General features: G+C 40.3%; 1 protein-coding gene across 1 annotated transcript in view; it reads right to left on the bottom strand.

Annotated features, from left to right (window-relative positions):
* The window catches only part of LOC138442267 (endogenous retrovirus group K member 9 Env polyprotein-like), a 125,121-nt gene extending 124,718 nt beyond the window's left edge, over positions 1 to 403 (bottom strand). The window contains exon 1 of the mRNA XM_069593376.1: positions 295 to 403. Within this exon, the coding sequence (XP_069449477.1) occupies positions 295 to 326 (32 nt within the window). The 5' untranslated portion in view covers positions 327 to 403. The remainder of the gene's footprint in view (positions 1 to 294) is intronic.
* Between the last annotated feature and the right edge of the window lie 16,492 nt (positions 404 to 16,895).

The following is a 16,895-nucleotide window of genomic DNA, read 5'->3' on the forward strand; positions in this document are numbered from 1 at the left end:
CCACATCTGACCTGAGAGGTTGTTTTGGAGGAACCCTATTAATGAACGATCCTAGGAACATACATAAATAAACACTGCTCTATCGACTTAGGTCACCGAAGATCCTCTGCAATGCGACCTGCTCCAGTAATCCATTTTTTCTTCACTATGCCTCAGTGTAGATCCTTTTCTTTAGCTAGGTCAGACACTTCACTGTTTCCTGAACAAGATACACACATATCTCTAAGTATAATTATCAACTCCTCTTTGTCTCTAAATATACACAAACTAGATAGCTACTTGGGTTCTACTCACTCAGAAATTTCACGAAAGATATCCGTGACCATTCCAGCTCAAATTAATTGCTCTTTTATAATGCATAAACATTTGACCCCATTAGATACTGGCTCACATGCTGCTATGCACCATCAGGAACTACACTGGTATTTTTATACATAGCTCAACAATCCAAATTCCTGTGGTAAATGATTATTTGTTGTGTTAGTTTTATATTACTTTTAATGCCTGGGTAAATGATTATTCGTTGTGTTAGTTTTATATTACTTTTATTTATTTATTTATTTTCTTTTTTTTTTTTTGGTTGGTCTTTTATTTATTTATTTATTTTTTTATTTTTTAAATTTTAAAATCTTTAATTCTTACATGCGTTCCCAAACATGAACCCCCTCCCACCTTCTTCCCCATTATATTACTTTTAATGCCTGGGTAAATGTCTACTAAAAAAGGTATAAATGAATTTGTGAATTTTTCTAAGTATGGAAATTTTACATTAACTGGTAATGACTGCAAATTTTAAAACTGAAGAGGTAGAAAACAACGCAAATGGAATTTTAGTGAGTAGCAGTAAGACATAAGTTTTAGATAGTCACTCTTTTTATTCATCTAGCAAAAATGGGATACTGGTGTGACATATTTGGGGATAATTGCATGCTTGTATAAATTTTCTTTTAAGTAGAAACAATTCCATAACAAAAAGGGGTAAAAACATGGCTGGGCAGTGTATCTGTGAGTTTTTAGGCCAAGAAAGATAAACAAAAGTCTCTCAAATCTGAAAAGGAGAAATAACAGGCGATAAAGAAAAGCTGAAAATAGTCTGTCAACTGTAACTCACAGAGGAGATTCTTGCCATGTAGAAATGGCAAATAAAGGTTAGCTTTCCCATAGGAGACTCACCAAGAAAATCAAGTTATTAATTTTTAGAAAAGATTCTAGGAACTGATAAACTATAAAAGGACCCACTTGTCTAATGTAGAATGAATAAAAGGCAATTCGATTTTCTGATATTAGTCTTTACTATAGCTAGTAAGATCTGTGTAATCATCAGACAACTTTCACTTAGTGATGTAATTAAGGTTAAATATTTTCAAAAGCAAAGCAAAGATACTAAGGATGAAAATATTGATTTATTCCAGAAAGAAAGCTATTCAAAGGCTTTAAGAGGAAACTAATTCTTTATGGTGATTAATAATTATGATATATTGCTAGAATATGAATGTAATACAAATATTCAATTTTTATTCCACTGCATTAGCTATATCATAATTATTTTTATTTTTTAGTATTTTAGTTTTTTAATCATTCAGTTAATACATGTTATAATTTTGTGAATTATTCTTTAATCCATACATTGTTTATACTTTCCTTTTTTTCAGGTTCCTATACTGAAGAATTTTCATCACTATTTGTAATAGTTAATTTATAATTTTAATAGAGTAGTGACTAGATAATATGTGAATGATTGTGATTCTTTGTGACTGCAAGTATATAGTAAATTGTAAACTTTTAAATGTTGTATGCATGCTTTAGAAGAGTGTATATTCTCTGTTGGGTTCTCTTTTGGGTACAAAGATGCATATATATTTAAAATTGTGCTATATATGTTACTCTGGAGAAGGACATGGCAACCCACTTCTGTACTCTTGCCTGAAAAATCCCATGGATGGAGGGGCCCTGGTGGGCTGCAGTCCATGAGATCGCGAAGAGTTAGACACGACTGAGCAACTTCACTTTCACTTTCACTTTCCTGCATTGGAGCAGGAAATGGCAGCCCACTCCAGTGTTCTTGCCTGGAGAATCCTAGGGACAGGGGAGCCTGGTGGGCTGCCGTCTATGGGGTCACACAGAGTCGGACACGACTGAAGCGACTTAGCAGCAGCATATGTTTTACTCAAATCCTCTTTGTACATTCTCCAAATTAGTAGTTTCTAAGAGAGATGTTAAACTCTCCCATTATGATAATAAGTTTGTCAATTTTATTTTGTAATTCTGAGTTTTTATAGTTGTTTTTGGAGGGGGCTTACAGCCTACATCTATATGAAGCATACACAAAGTTATAATTTTTATACTCTTTTCATAAATATTCTTTATTAACGTTAATGCATCTGCCTTATATTCTATTCTGAATAATATTTTTATTTCAGCTCTTCTTTTGGTCCATATATGCCTGGAATATCCCTTTTGCTTTTTCTCTTTTTAAATTTTCCGTGTTGGGGTGGGTACGCACCGATTTGGTGGTGTGTGTGTTTTTGCGTCAGTGTCTCCTATAAACACCATATAACTGATTTTTTAAATATCTAAGCTAGTAATTTTATTTTGAATTTAACCAGAGTCATGTAATCTATTTACATTTGTTGTCACTACAATGTATTTTGAGTTACACCATTTTATTCCATAGTTTGCTTTCATCAGCAGTTTATAATGGCTTCATTTGTCCTCCTTCTTCTAACTTTTCTTGGATTAGTACACTGTAGATGAGTATTTTTCCTATTTATACATATTAAAACTTCTCAGACATTATCTCACTGAATATGTTGCTGTAACATTCCTCTATTGAACATCATATCTCAAAATTTTTTCAATTTTTTTCTTTATACTGCATCTTGGGTACAATTCTTAGTTCTCTCTTCCAGTTTGTTAGGTCTTTAAGTTTGTCCCATTCCAGAGTTTATGTTTTAAATTTTATGAGTTTTCAAATGCTGATATATTTTCTAGGGTTACCAACTAGATCTTTTCCCTATCCAAATGATTATATATACATATATTTTAATACAGATCATTCCTTTTCCTTTCCAATTCTGGTACCAAGAAGTAGGCTGCTGCTGTAACAATACCTAAAAATGTGGAAGGTAAACTGGATAGTGAGCAGAGGCTTGGAGGAGTTTTTGAGATATATGCTAATAAAAGCCTGAGTTACTGTGACGACAATATTGTTAGAACTATAGAAGTTAGAGGTGATTCTAGTAAGGATTCAGAAAGGAAAGAGGAGAGCTTGAGAGGCAGTCTATCTTCTTAGAGAATAAACAAATAATTATGAACAGAATGTTAGTAGAAATATGGACATTCAAGGTCATCCTGGTGAACCCTCAGATGGAAATGAAGAACATGTTACTGGAAACTAAGAAAAGATAACCACGTGATAAAAGGCAAAGAACTTGGTTGAACTGGTGTTCTACTTCTGTGAAAAAAAGAACTTGCAAGCAATAAAAATGGGTACTTAGTTCAGCGGCAGTGATTTGCACTACTCTGTCTTCGGGCTCACTGATCTGTTGCCCTGTATCATTCAATCTACTGTTGATTCCTTCGAGTGTATTTCTATTTCAGTTACTGTGCTCTTCACCTCTATTTGGTTGTTTGACTCTTTGTTAAAAGCTTTTAACTTCTCACGTAGTGCATCCACTCATACTGTGGAAAACACTGTGGAGGTTTCTAAGCAAAACTAAAAAGAGAACTACCATATGACTCAGCAATCTCACTCCTGGTTATATATCTGGAAAATACAAAAATTCCCTCGAAAATATACATGCACCCCAATGTTCATAGCAGTATTATTCCACTTTCAAGACACAGAAGCAACCTAAGGTCCATTGACAGATGAATGGAATGCACATATATACAATGGAATACCACTCAGCCATAAAAAAGAATACAGTTTTTCCATTTTCAGCAATATGGATGGACCTGGGGCAGAGCATTATGCTAAGCGAAATAAGACAAAGAAAAATACTGGATGATATCACTGATATGTGGAATCTAGTGAATAAAAGGAAAAAGCAGCAGACTTACAGATATAGAGAGCAAATAGTGGTTACAAACTGGGAAAAGGAAGAGGGGAAGGGCACGATAAGAATAGGGAATTAGGTACAAGCTATTAAGGATAAAATCAGCTACAAGGGTATACTGTACAATAAGCAAATAACAGTGAATATTTTATGATAACTATAAATGGAATATAACCTTTACAAATTGTGAACTATTATATCAGACACTGACAACATGTAGCAACTATACTTAAAAAATTGATTTTTATAATAAAATAAAATGGAATATCCAAAAAAGTGGGTTTTTAGCTGTACAGGTTGCTCAGCAAAGTGTTAAAGGACCAGTGTGGTTCCTCCTGACTGCTCACAGTAAAATGCAAGAAGAGGGAGCGGGAATGAAGAAGGAACTGTTGCGCAAAAAGGAAGCAGCACTTGAACACTTAGAAAATTTTCCATCTATGCATTTTACAAAAAAAAAAAAGATTAAGGTTTTCTACAGAAAAAACAGAGGGTATGGCTATACAACCTTTGACAATAAGACTACTAGGGATTAGAATCACAAAATTATCCACCACCTCAGCAAAAACCAGGAACAGATACAGGATTTTATTAGCAGAAACACTGCCAATTAGGGATACTGAAACAGGGTGAGATGAAAGAAGGCTGTTAAACTGCTTAGATTCTGTAAGAGGGAAGCACAGAGCTATCTGGCTGCAAATGTACACTCTTCTTTAAGAAACAAAGAGAGACTCCAAAGGCCATTCAGAGATCATCAGATTCCTTCTTAAGCTTGAAAGCAGGGCCATCACCTTGGTTTCAACAGGTCATATGGCCTCCAACTGAAGCCTTGGGGATGAGACCTCCACCTGGCAAAGCCACAGGACTGCCACCCCAGTGGGTCCAGGAGGTGGGGCATGGAGCCAAAGAGGATTATTCCCAAGATATATGCTGGAGAGGGTATGGAGAAAAGGGAACACTCTTACACTGTTGCTGGGAATATAAATTGATACAGCCACTGTATCAGCTGTGGAGAACAGTATAGAGGCTCCTTAAAAAATTAAAAATAGAACTATCATATGACCCAGAAATCCCACTCTTGGCATACGCCTGGAGAAAACCATAATTCCAAAAGATACGTGCCCCTCAATGTTCATTGCCGCACTAGTTACAATAGCCAGGACATGAAAGCATCCTAAACATCCATCAACAGAGGAATGGATAAAGCGTGGATAGATATGTATGTATGTATGTACGCATGCATGTTAAGTTGCTTTAGTTGTCTTTGACTCTTTGCAACCCTATGGACTATAGCCCACCATCCTCTGTCCATGGGATTCTCCAGGCAAGAATACTGGAGGGGATTGCCATGCTGTCCTCCAGGGGGTCTTCCAGACCCAGGGATCGAACCCGCATTTCTAACATCTCCTGGCAGGCAGGTTCCTCACCACTAGCACCACCTGGGAAACCTAATGTGTGTGTGTGTGTGTAAGTTCAGTTCAGTAGAGTTGCTCAGTTGCGCACCAGGCTTCCCTGTCCGTCACTAACTCCCAGAGCTTGCTCAAACTCATGTCCATCAAGTCAGAGATGTCATCCAACCATCTCATCCTCTGTTGTCCCCTTCTTCTCCCACCTTCAGGCTTTCCCAGGATCAGGGTATTTTCAAGTGAGTCAGTTCTTTTTATCACGTGGCCAGAGTATTGGACTTTCCGCTTCCACATCAGTGCTTCCAAAGAATATTCAGGACTGAATTCCTTTAGGATTGATTCATCTCCTTGCAGTCCAAGGGACTCTCAAGAGTCTTATTCAACACCACAGTTCAAAAGCATCACTTCTTTGGCACTCAGCTCTTTATAGTCCAACTCTCACATCCATACATGACTACTGGAAAAACCATAGCTTTGACTAAACAGACCTTTGTTGGCAAACTAATGTCTCTGCTTTTTAATATGCTGTCATAACTTTTCTTCCAAGGAACAAGTGACTTTTAATTTCATGGCTGCAGTCGCCATCTGCAGTGATTTTGGAGCCCCCCAAAATAAAGTCTGTCATTGTTCCCACTGTTTCCCCATCTATTTGCCATGAAGTGATAGGACCAGATGCCATGACCTTACCTTTCTGAATACTTAGCTTTAAGCCAACTTTTTCACTCTCCTCTTTCACTTTCATCAAGAGGCTCTTTAGTTCTTCTTCACCTTCTGCCACAAGGGTGCTGTCATCTGTGTATCACGAGGTTGTTGATATTTCTCCTGGCAAACTTGATTCCAGCTTGTGCTTCATCCAGCCTGGTATTTTGCATGATGTACTGTGCATGTAAGTTAAATAAGCAGGATGACAATATACAGCCTTAACGTACTGCTCTCCCGATTTGGAACCAGTCTGTTGTTCCATGTCCAGTTCTGACTGTTGCTTCCTGACCTGCATACAGATTTCTCAAGAGGCAGGTCAGGTGGTCTGGTATTCCCATCTCTTTAAGAATTTTCCAGTTTGATGTGGTCCACACAGTCTGCATAGTAAATAAAGCAGAAGTAGATGTTTTTCTGAAACCTTCTTGCTCTTTGGATGATCCAACAGATGTCAGCAATTTGATCTCTGGTTCCTCTGCTTTTTAAATCCAGCTCGAACATCAGGAAGTTCATGGCTCATGTACAGTTGAAGCCTGGCTTGGAGAATTTTGAGTATTACTTTGCTAATGTGTGAAATGAGTCCAATTTTGCAGTAGTTTGAACATTCTCTGGCATTGCCTTTCTTTGGGATTGGAATGAAAACTGACCTATTCCAGTCCTGTGGCCACTGCTGAGTTTTCCAAACTTACTGGCATATTGAGTGCAACACTTTCACAGCATCATCTTTCAGGATTTGAAATAGCTCAACTGGAATTCTATCACCTCCACTAGCTTGGTTCACAGTGATGCTTCCTAAGACCCATTTGATTTTGCATTCCAGGATATCCGGCTCTAGGTGAGTGATCACACCATTAGGATTATATGGGTCATGAAGATCTTTTCAGTATACTTCTTCTGTGTAATCTTGCCACCTCTTCTTAATATCTTCTGCTTCTGTTAGGTCCATACCATTTCTGGCCTTTATTGAGCCCATCTTTGCAAGAAATTTTCCCTTTGTACCTCTAATTTTCTTGAAGAGATCTCTAGTCTTTCCCATTCTCTGTTTCCCTCTATTTCTCTGCACCAATCACTGAGGAAGGCTTTCTAATCTTCCCTTGCTATTCTTTGGCAAGGTGTATTCAAATGGGTATATCTTTCCTTTTCTCCTTTGCCTTTCACTTCTCTTCTTTTCACAGCTATTTGTAAGGCCTCCTCAGACAACCATTTTCCTTTTTGCATTTCTTTTCCTTGGGCATGTTCTTGTTCCCTGCCTCCTGTACAATGTCATGAACCTCTATGCATAGTTCTTCAGGCACTCTGTCTAACATATCTAACCCCTTGAATCTATTGGTCACTTCCACTGTTATCAGTTCAGTTCAGTTCAGTTGCTCAGTCTTGTCTGACTCTTTGCGACCCCATGAATCGCAGCACGCCAGGCCTCCCGATTCATCACCATCTCCTGGAGTTCACTCAGACTCACATCCATCGAGTCAGTGATGCCATCCAGCCATCTCATCCTCTGTCATCCCCTTCTCCTCCTGCCCCCAATCCCTCCCAGCATCAGAGTCTTTTCCAATGAGTCAACTCTTCGCATGAGGTGGCCAAAGTACTGGGGTTTCAGCTTTAGCATCATTCCTTCTAAAGAAATCCCAGGGCTGATCTCCTTGAAGTCCAAGGGACTCTCAAGAGTCTTCTCCAACACCACAGTGCAAAAGCATCAAGTCTTCGGCACTCAGCATTCTTTATGGTCCAACTCTCACATCCATACATGACTCCTGGAAAACCATAGCTTTGACTAGACAGACTTTTGTTGGCAAAGTAATGTCTCTGCTTTTTAATATGCCATCAAGGTTGGTCATAGATTTTCTTCCAAGGGACAAGGGTCTTTTAATTTAATGGCTGCAATCACCATCTGCAGTGATTTTGGAGCCCCCCAAAATAAAGTCACTGTTTCCACTGTTTCCCTATCTATTTGCCATGAAGTGATGGGACCGGATGCCATGATCTTAGTTTTCTGCATCTTGATCTGTAAGCCAAATTTTCACTCTCGTCTTTCACTTTCATCAAGAGGCTTTTTAGTTCTTCTTTGCTTTCTGCCATAAGGGTAGTGTCATTTGTATATCTGAGGTTATTGATGTTTCTCCCTGCAATCTTGATTCCAGCTTGTACTTCATCACAGCCTGGCATGTCTCATGATATACTCTGCATATAAGTTAAATGAACAGGGTGACAATATACAGGCTTAACATAGTCCTTTTCCAATTTGGAACCAGTCTGTTGTTCCATGTCCAGTTCTAACTGTTGCTTCTTGACCTGCATACAGATTTCTCAAGAGGCTAGTCAGGTGGTCTGCTATTCCCATCTCTTTAAGAATTCTCCACAGTTTTGTATGGTCCACACAGTCAAAGGCTTTGGCATAGTCAATAAAGCAGATGTTTTCTGGAACTCTCTTGCTTTTTTGATGATCCAACAGATGTGGGCAATTTGATGTCTGGTTCCTCTGCCTTTTCTAAATCCAGTTTGAACATCTGGAAATTCATGGTTCACATACTGTAGAAACCTGGCTTGGAGAATTTTGAGTATTACTTTGCAACTGTGTGGGATGAGTGCAATTGTGCAACAGTTTGAACATTCTTTGGCATTGCCTTTCTTTGAGATTGGAATGAAAACTGATCTTTTCCAGTCCTGTGGCCACTGCTGAGTTTTCCAAATTTGCTGGCATATTGAGTGCAGCACTTTCACAGTGTCATCTTTTAGGATCTGAAATAGCTCAACTGGAATACCATCACCTCCAGAAGCTTTGTTCATAGTGATGCTTCCTAGGGCCCACTTGACTTTGCATTCCAGGATGTCTGGCTCTAGATGGGTGATCACACCATTGTGTTTATCCGGGTCATGAAGACCTTTTTGTATCGTTCTTCTGTGTATTTTGTGTATCAATGCAAAGAAATAGAGGAAAACCATAGAATGGGAAAGACTAGAGCTCTCTTCAAGAAAATTAGAGATACCAAGGGAGCATTTCCTGGAAAGATGGGCATAATAAAGGACAGAAATGGTATGGACCTAACAGAAGCAGAAGATATTAAGAAGAGGTGGCAAGAATACACAGAACATTAATAATACATAGTTTAAATATGAGACCTATAAGAGGAAATAGCACAATATACTCGTCTAATTTAGAAAGATGTTGCTCTCCCATTACCTCCTGAATCAAATAAAATTTCCTCATTTTACATATAATTTTAAACATCCACTATGTATTGGGTAAAGCTATAAGTGCTGGATGTTTACAGGTAACCCAGTACTTCAGGGTCTCAATCTTTCCAGATGTGTTTCAACTAGTACTCATTGTGCAGGCTCTTTGTTCTGCATGGTCAGTCTCCCAATATCAAGTTCCATCATTCCAGCTCCAGCACTGGTGTTCTCGCTGTCGCCACTCCTCTGTGGTTCCCTTCTTGTCCTCTTCTCCTGTCCAGATTCAGCATACAGAGTGTCAGCTTCCCAGTAAAGTCTGTCTTGATTTGTTCAGTCAGACTGGCATTTCCTCTTCTGAATTTCTACAGCCTTGTAATCATTTTCACATAATTTTTGTGAAATGTAGTCTTAAGGCACATGTTTTTTTTTTTATTTTTAAAAAATTTTGTGAAATTGAAATATTTCTTTATATATACATGAGTGCCGAGGTCCAGCCTCAGCAGAGTCCAGGGATATCCTCAGGATGGACGACGTCGGCGAATGAAGAAAGATAGATAAAGAGATAAAGAGACAACACGGGGTGACTAAGCTTTTTCAGTGAGCGAGGCCCATTTACTTTATTTTTGGGGGGGTGTTTATACCCTGAGTTATACATACAGCAAGGTGAAAAATGCAGAGTCAACTCAACATTTTATCAGTAATAATTTTTGTCAATATCAGGTTCCTTCTTGTAAGAGTCTTATTCTCTGTACATCATCTTTTGTTTCGGAGGCCTGTTGATATTTCATGACCTCCTTTTGATAAAGGTTGGTCAGCCAGAACACCAGAACAATGATTTTCCCTTAAAGTGTTTTTTCTTAAAGTCTTAGCCTTCATCACCCTTAAAGTACAGAGTTACATTTTTATGGAGCAAAGATTTAGCAGGTTACAGCAAAAAAAGAACTTATTAACTCAAAGTCTAATGTTGCTAATGTTAAAGCTGCTGCTTATTATTTTTATATCTTAACTATATGCACTCCCAGGAACACAATGGATAAGGGATGTGAGAACCTGGCAGCAAGCATAGGCTCAACAATGTTGCAAGAGTCTGGATAAATCTGCCAAGTAAGCTAGAATGCTAACAGAGGATTTGAAACACTCCTTTTATGCCCAGGAGATTTATTAACTAAAGCCCTAAGTTAACTCTTTTGGTCAGGGACAGCCCCCTGCTAATGTCAGAAGAGCTGGTGAAAGACATAAAATAGGAAGACAGACAGATTCTGGTTCAGGGTAGATGCTCGAGCAGGTCCCGGGGGTCCGTCAAGTCCTGAGGCCTTGCTCATCAGAACTCTTTTGCATGGCCTTGTCATGGGTCGGATGGCCCAGGGATTCCCTCGAGTCCTGCATGACCTTGTCATGGGTGGGATCTCCCGTGCTGGCTCCCGGCACATGAGTAGTTTTTTTTTTCCCCAGTGATTCTCTGCCTCCAAGCAAATGTGTTCAAGTGAATGCGTACATATAATCCATGGGCTCTAGAAACTGGGAAAATAGGAAATCTTGACCTCTCAATGGCTCTCAGGTGGTGTTCCACAGCACCTCCAGGAGCCACCAGGAACAGGGCTGAAACAGTGAGAAACCAAGATACACCAGTGAAGCCCTGCTCTGGTCACTCCTATAACTTCAACAAGCAGCTCAACTTATTCTCTTTTTTAAATATAATTTTTGCTTTATTATTTTATTCATGCATATGAACAAAAGATTTTGTGAACCTAGAAATATGTATGTAAATGCTTCGTATGTTTCAGCTTTGTCTTTCTCATTAGATTCCAGGCTTCTGCACCCAAAGGGCCTGGCACAGTAATTGCTAGATGACTGGGTCAGCTTGTTCCCGATGGGCTCCTCTGCACATGTACAGATGACAACCATAGTGATCACGTCTCTTAATCTTTTCAAACAACTCTACTCTAGTCTCCTAAATGCTAGTTCCTTTCTGTGTTCTCTCATTTTCTTAAATAATGGTGTCTTTTCACAAGTACAGGTTCTTGGGATCTGATGGCTCAGAACCTCTGGAGGAGGACAGCCTAAAAAGTCTGAAACAGATCAAAACCGATTACCAGTGAATAGATTCCAGAAGGGGAATTTTCCTGGCTCGAAGTGCTCCAAAAGAGAAAGACAAGAGAGAGGAGATAATCTGGGAATTGGGGAAAGTGCAGAGATATGTCTGTCTACATTTCTTGCCTTGAATAGACTCTGCCAGACCCTTGATGAGAGGCCAGGACGTGTTGCCCGATGGGCCTCTACGGTTCTAAATGCCGTCAAGCATGTCGAGCAGCACCGTCCCTTCGGAAGCAGTAAGCAGTCTCTGGAGGCCACTGTCCGTCTGCTGCTTCCATGCTTGGGTTTCCCCGGTGGTGCTAGTGGAAAGGAACCTGCCTGCCACGCTAGTTTGGCTTTAAGATGATAGGCCTTAACAAGGTCAGAAAAAACTACAAAGACCTTTACTTCTGGCTTCCACCACCTTTTCAGACTTACTTCACCTTCTTATACCTCTTGTTTTTGTCTCCACCCAGTAAACTCTTTCCTGTCTCTGAAATGTCATAGATCCAAGTTCTATCCCTTTGGCATGAAATTTGAAACACCGTCTCGCCGAACAGCCAAACGCTTTTTTCTCCGTCTTCTCTCTCTTTCCGTTTCTCATTCTCCCTCTTTGTCTCTCTCCCTCCCCTGCCTCACCAGTTCTCTAATTAATTCCAAATTAACTTAAAAGCTCATTTCGAATGAGTCCTTCAAAGAAGCCTTCCTCGCCTGCCCTCTCCACAAAGTCAGGTGTCTGGTCTCAGTGGTAATTGCTCATCTCACTCTAATTTTTCTTTGTAGCGCCTACCAGAGTCTGGCATTAAGACTTACTGGTGAGACTGTTTAATTTCTGTCTCCTCCACCTAAATCTAGAGTTGAGCTAGAATCCCTTTTGCTCCCTTTGCCCAGACCTAACCAAATGCCTTTCCTTTAGTGCAGGTTTAAACACCGTTGAACAAATGAAGTGAAAGAGAGACTACTTTAGATGATCATTTGTCCCCTACAACCACGGCAGAAAGCTATCTCACTGATTGATTCAATAAAATGTTGTAAATTCTTCCCATGTGCCAATGCCTGTGAGAATTAAATGATAAATCACAAACAGACCCATTCCTTGAAGTCCTTAAGAGTCTGCATGCATCCTCAATCGCTTCGGTCATGTCTGACTTTGTGACCCTACGGACTGTTGCCCGCCAGGCTCCTATAGTCCATGGGATTCTCCAGACAAGAATACTGGAGTGGGTTGCCATGCCCTCCTCCAGGGAATCTTCCCCACCCAGGAACTGAATCCATATCTCCTGTGCCTTCTGCATTGCAGGTGGATTCTTTACCCACTTTGCCACCTTGGAAGCCCCCTTAAGAGAAAGCTGTGGTACATATACACAATGGATTATTACTCAGCCATTAGAAAGAATACATTTGAATCAGTTCTAATGAGGTGAATGAAACCGGAGCCTATTATACAGAGTGAAGTAAGTCAGAATGAAAAACACCAATACAGTATACTAAAACATATATATGGAATTTAGAAGGATGGTAATGATGACCCTATATGCAAGGCAGCAAAAGAGACATAGATGTATAGAACAGTCTTTTGGACTCTGTGGGAGAAGGCAAGGGTGGGATGATTTGAGAGGGTAGCATTGAAACATGTATATTGTCACATGTGAAACAGATCACCAGCCCAGGTTCGATGCATGAGACAGGGTGCTCAGGGCTGGTGCACTGGGATGACCCAGAGGGATGGCACGGGGAGGGAGGTGGGAGGGGGGTTCAGGATGGGGAACACATGTACACTCATGGCTGATTCATGTCAATGTATGGCAAAACCCACTACAATATTGTAAAGTAATTAGCCTCCAATTAAAATAAATAAAAGAAAATTAAAAATTAAAAAAAAGTCTAGTGGGGAATATAAAATATGTATTCAGATAACTATTATAAGAGCCGACAAGAGAAACCACAAACTGCCGTATGGTCAAATTTCAGTTCTCCGCCATTGTCAAAGGAAACAGACCGTCCTCAGAAGAGGTTAAGGGCCTCGCTGCCCAGAAGCCGTGTGACTCCTGGGTTGGGTGGAGCTGATCCTTCATTACTATTATACTGGGCTTCTTGACCTCACAGGTACCCAGACTAACTGAGTGGCAGCCTCCTTAACTGTACAATGGTCAATTTTCTACTGGAACGAGAATACCGTCTTTACATAAAATGCTTTTAGCAGAAGACTGTAGGTTCCATAACACTGAAGAAGACACACTGAAGGCAAATAAGCACATGAAAAGATGCCCAACATCATTAACTATTAGGGAAATGCAAATTAAATCCACAATGAGATGGCACTACACAGCTATCAGAATGCCTCAAAACGACACCACCAAATGCTTATGTGGGGAAGCTCAATCACTCATACAGTGCCAGCGAGCATGTGAGATGGTACAGCCACTCTGGAAAACAGTTTGACATTTTCTTTAAAAACAAGATATCAAAAAAAATAAATAAATAAATAAAATAAAAACAAGATATCACTGCTGTTGTTATCTGCTAAGTTATGTCCAACTCTTCGTGACCTCGTAGACTGTAGACCACCAGGCTCCTCTGTCCTGGGGATTCTCCAGGGAAGAATCGTGGAGTGGGTTGCCTTGTCCTCCAGAGAATCAACCCCTCCTCTCCTGCATTTGCAGACAGATTCTTTACCCCTGAGTCACCAGGGAAGACCTACAACTACCATACAATCGGGCATTTACACTCCTAGGCCTTTAACCTAGAGAAATGGATACTTTGACACCAAAAAAAGTGTACACAAATGTTTGCTGCAGCTTTATTTGTAATGGCCCCGAACTGAAGACAGCACAGGCGTTCCACAACATGGTTAAACAAACCGTAATACATAATTCTCATGGACTGCTGCTGAGAGTTACAAGGAAATGAACTGTTAATACCTGCAACAGTCTAGATGAATCTCCAACTATGCTGAGCAAGGAGCAAAACAGGAGCAAATCCCAAAATGTTACATCCTGTGTGATCCCATTGATATAACATTCTTGAAATGGCAAAATTAAAGAAAAATTAGTGGCTGCAGGGATTAAAGAGGTGGCAGAAGTGGAGGGGAGTCTGTGTGGCTGTAAAGGACCATCGAGGTGATGGAGATGTGCTGTATCTGGACAGTTTCAATGTTAATATCCTAGTTATGTTGTACTATAGTTTAGAGAGAGACTACCATCATGGGAAGCTGGGTAAAAGGTTATAGACTCTGTGTTATTTCTTGTAACTGCAGGTGAATCTGCAGTTATTTCAAAATAAAAACATTACTTAAAAAGAGGAGAAAGATAGACATAAAGTCAGGGCAACAAATATTGAGGCTTGTCAGTTATGGCATGAGCCTCAGAACGATGACATCATAATGGCCAGTGGCCTAGGCTACTACAGAATCCTGTGGCTTCATAGGTTTGTCCACAGTACTCTGCCAAGTGCTGAAGACATACTCAGCTTTCAGTGCCGAGAATTGGAGAAAAAAAGGATTTTCACGGCAATCAAAAAGCACTTTGAGCTTTTTGGTTGTCATTCAAGGTTTTACCACATCAGGTAATCCTTTAATATACTATTTTTTTAATCATCAAACAAACTGGTGGTCACATGATGAATTTTATTTTGTTTCTTCTAAGACATATGAACTAATTGTTAACTTCAGCATGGGTTTCAAGAAAAGCTATGCGTGTTCCTAAGATTCATACTGTGGAACACAAGTGAGCAGCTTTACATCTTCAGGGTGGGCCAGGGTGTAGGGGGACATTTTCTTGGCTTCAAGGCTAGAATTTTCTGTAGATCTATGAAAATATCTGCTCTATTTATCAAAGAGTCTTTATGTTCAGTTCAATTTAGTTGTTTTGATCAGGCAGTTCTGTGAGACCTTAGTCATAGCTCAATCAACTAATAACTAGGCACTGCCTAGTATTTAGAAACTTTTTTGATGTTTCCAGTATTATTTAGCTGATCTTAGAGAATTTTCCCCAAAATTTGAATATTGATTTAGATATGATTGAAGTCCATTTTCCAGAATCCTCGGTTATCTAAAATTTTAGGCTATCATGAAACCAAGTTGTAATTACTTCTTGGCAAATCTCCATATCTCTTTATCTATAATAGGCCACACATTACCCTATTTTGTGTGGTTATTGGGTTTTTACTGTTGTCTGTTTTTGCCTTCCTGCCATCTTCTCTACCTTTGGCCTCTTGGTTCTCCTCTTCCTAGCAGTTCATGACCAGCTCCGCTCCTTTCTCTGTTCCCTGCCTCGAAGAGTCCACATGCCCAGGGGCTTTGTCCTTGAACTTGTTGCCTGTCCACATCAACTCCCCAAGTGACCTCATTTCTCTCAGTAACTTTCTATAGCTTGCCAATTCCTGGATTTGAGCTGTGAAGCTCTGTTTGAGAGACTGAGGCTTATTTTCAGAGTTGTGTCAATCTTGGCATGTAACATAAACCCCATCGTATATCTGACCAGTGACTCGTTGTTCTGTGGTGTTTGATGTTTTTCAGAAGCCCTTCTGTTGAGGTGGGCAACAAGAGTGAGAATACGTCATCATCCGAGGGAGCTACTGGTGCCCTGCTGATCCACAGCCCCGCAGGACTCAAAAGCGGCTAGAGGAAGCAGAAGCGGTACCGCTCCTTATTTAGTGATTCGTCGCTTGTGTCTAATACCAAGTGTGTACATATTACATGCTTTCCTAATTATTATAAAATGGCACTTTTGCTAACCTTGAAGAAAATATGACAGGCAGGGTCTCTCTTCTCTGTGGCTTACAGACAGATGATAAAAAACAAGGGGAGGGAAGGAGAGATTGACTAGAGCTTGTGATACAAGGTAGATACCATGAGCGTCATGCAGGGGACCATGAAGAAGATGGGACCATATTAGCAAGGGCTTGTCCAGGAGGACCTCTCGAGAAGGCAGCCTCTAAACTAGACCTGCGCATTGAGAAGCAGCCGCCATTCCCAGCCGAGGAGGATGAGCCTTCCAGGCTGAGGGAGCAGCGGGCTTGACTGGGTGCAGCTGGGCCCCGTTGATGGGGGTAGTTCTGGGAAGGCCAAGGTGATTGGAGCCTAAAGTGAGGGGCATGACACCTGTAGTCAGGGGTCCAGCCACACAGGGTCCCCACAGGCCACAGTAAGGGGGTAGAATACTCTGCTGAAAGGTGTTTAACTAGGATAGTAACCGTATCTGGCGTATACTTTTCAGCAAAGCTTTCTGGCTATTGGTAGACGACAGATTTCGGGGCAAGCAAGGCTGGAAGCAGGGAGACTGGTTAGGGAGGCAACAGTCCTAGGAACAGTGCCAAGGACTCCACCCTGTGGTTGGCAGTAAAAACAAAAGATCCAGCCACACAGATGTGGAATATATGTTGGGGACAGAACCAGCGGGGTGTACTTTCCTCTCAACCCTCAACAGAGATGCAGCTAACACCATCGACTTGGTGGCTTAACAAAAGAAATGTATTTTCTTATAGTTCT

The sequence above is a fragment of the Ovis canadensis genome, chromosome 6 (genome assembly GCF_042477335.2).
Source record: "Ovis canadensis isolate MfBH-ARS-UI-01 breed Bighorn chromosome 6, ARS-UI_OviCan_v2, whole genome shotgun sequence".
NCBI lineage: Eukaryota > Metazoa > Chordata > Mammalia > Artiodactyla > Bovidae > Ovis > Ovis canadensis.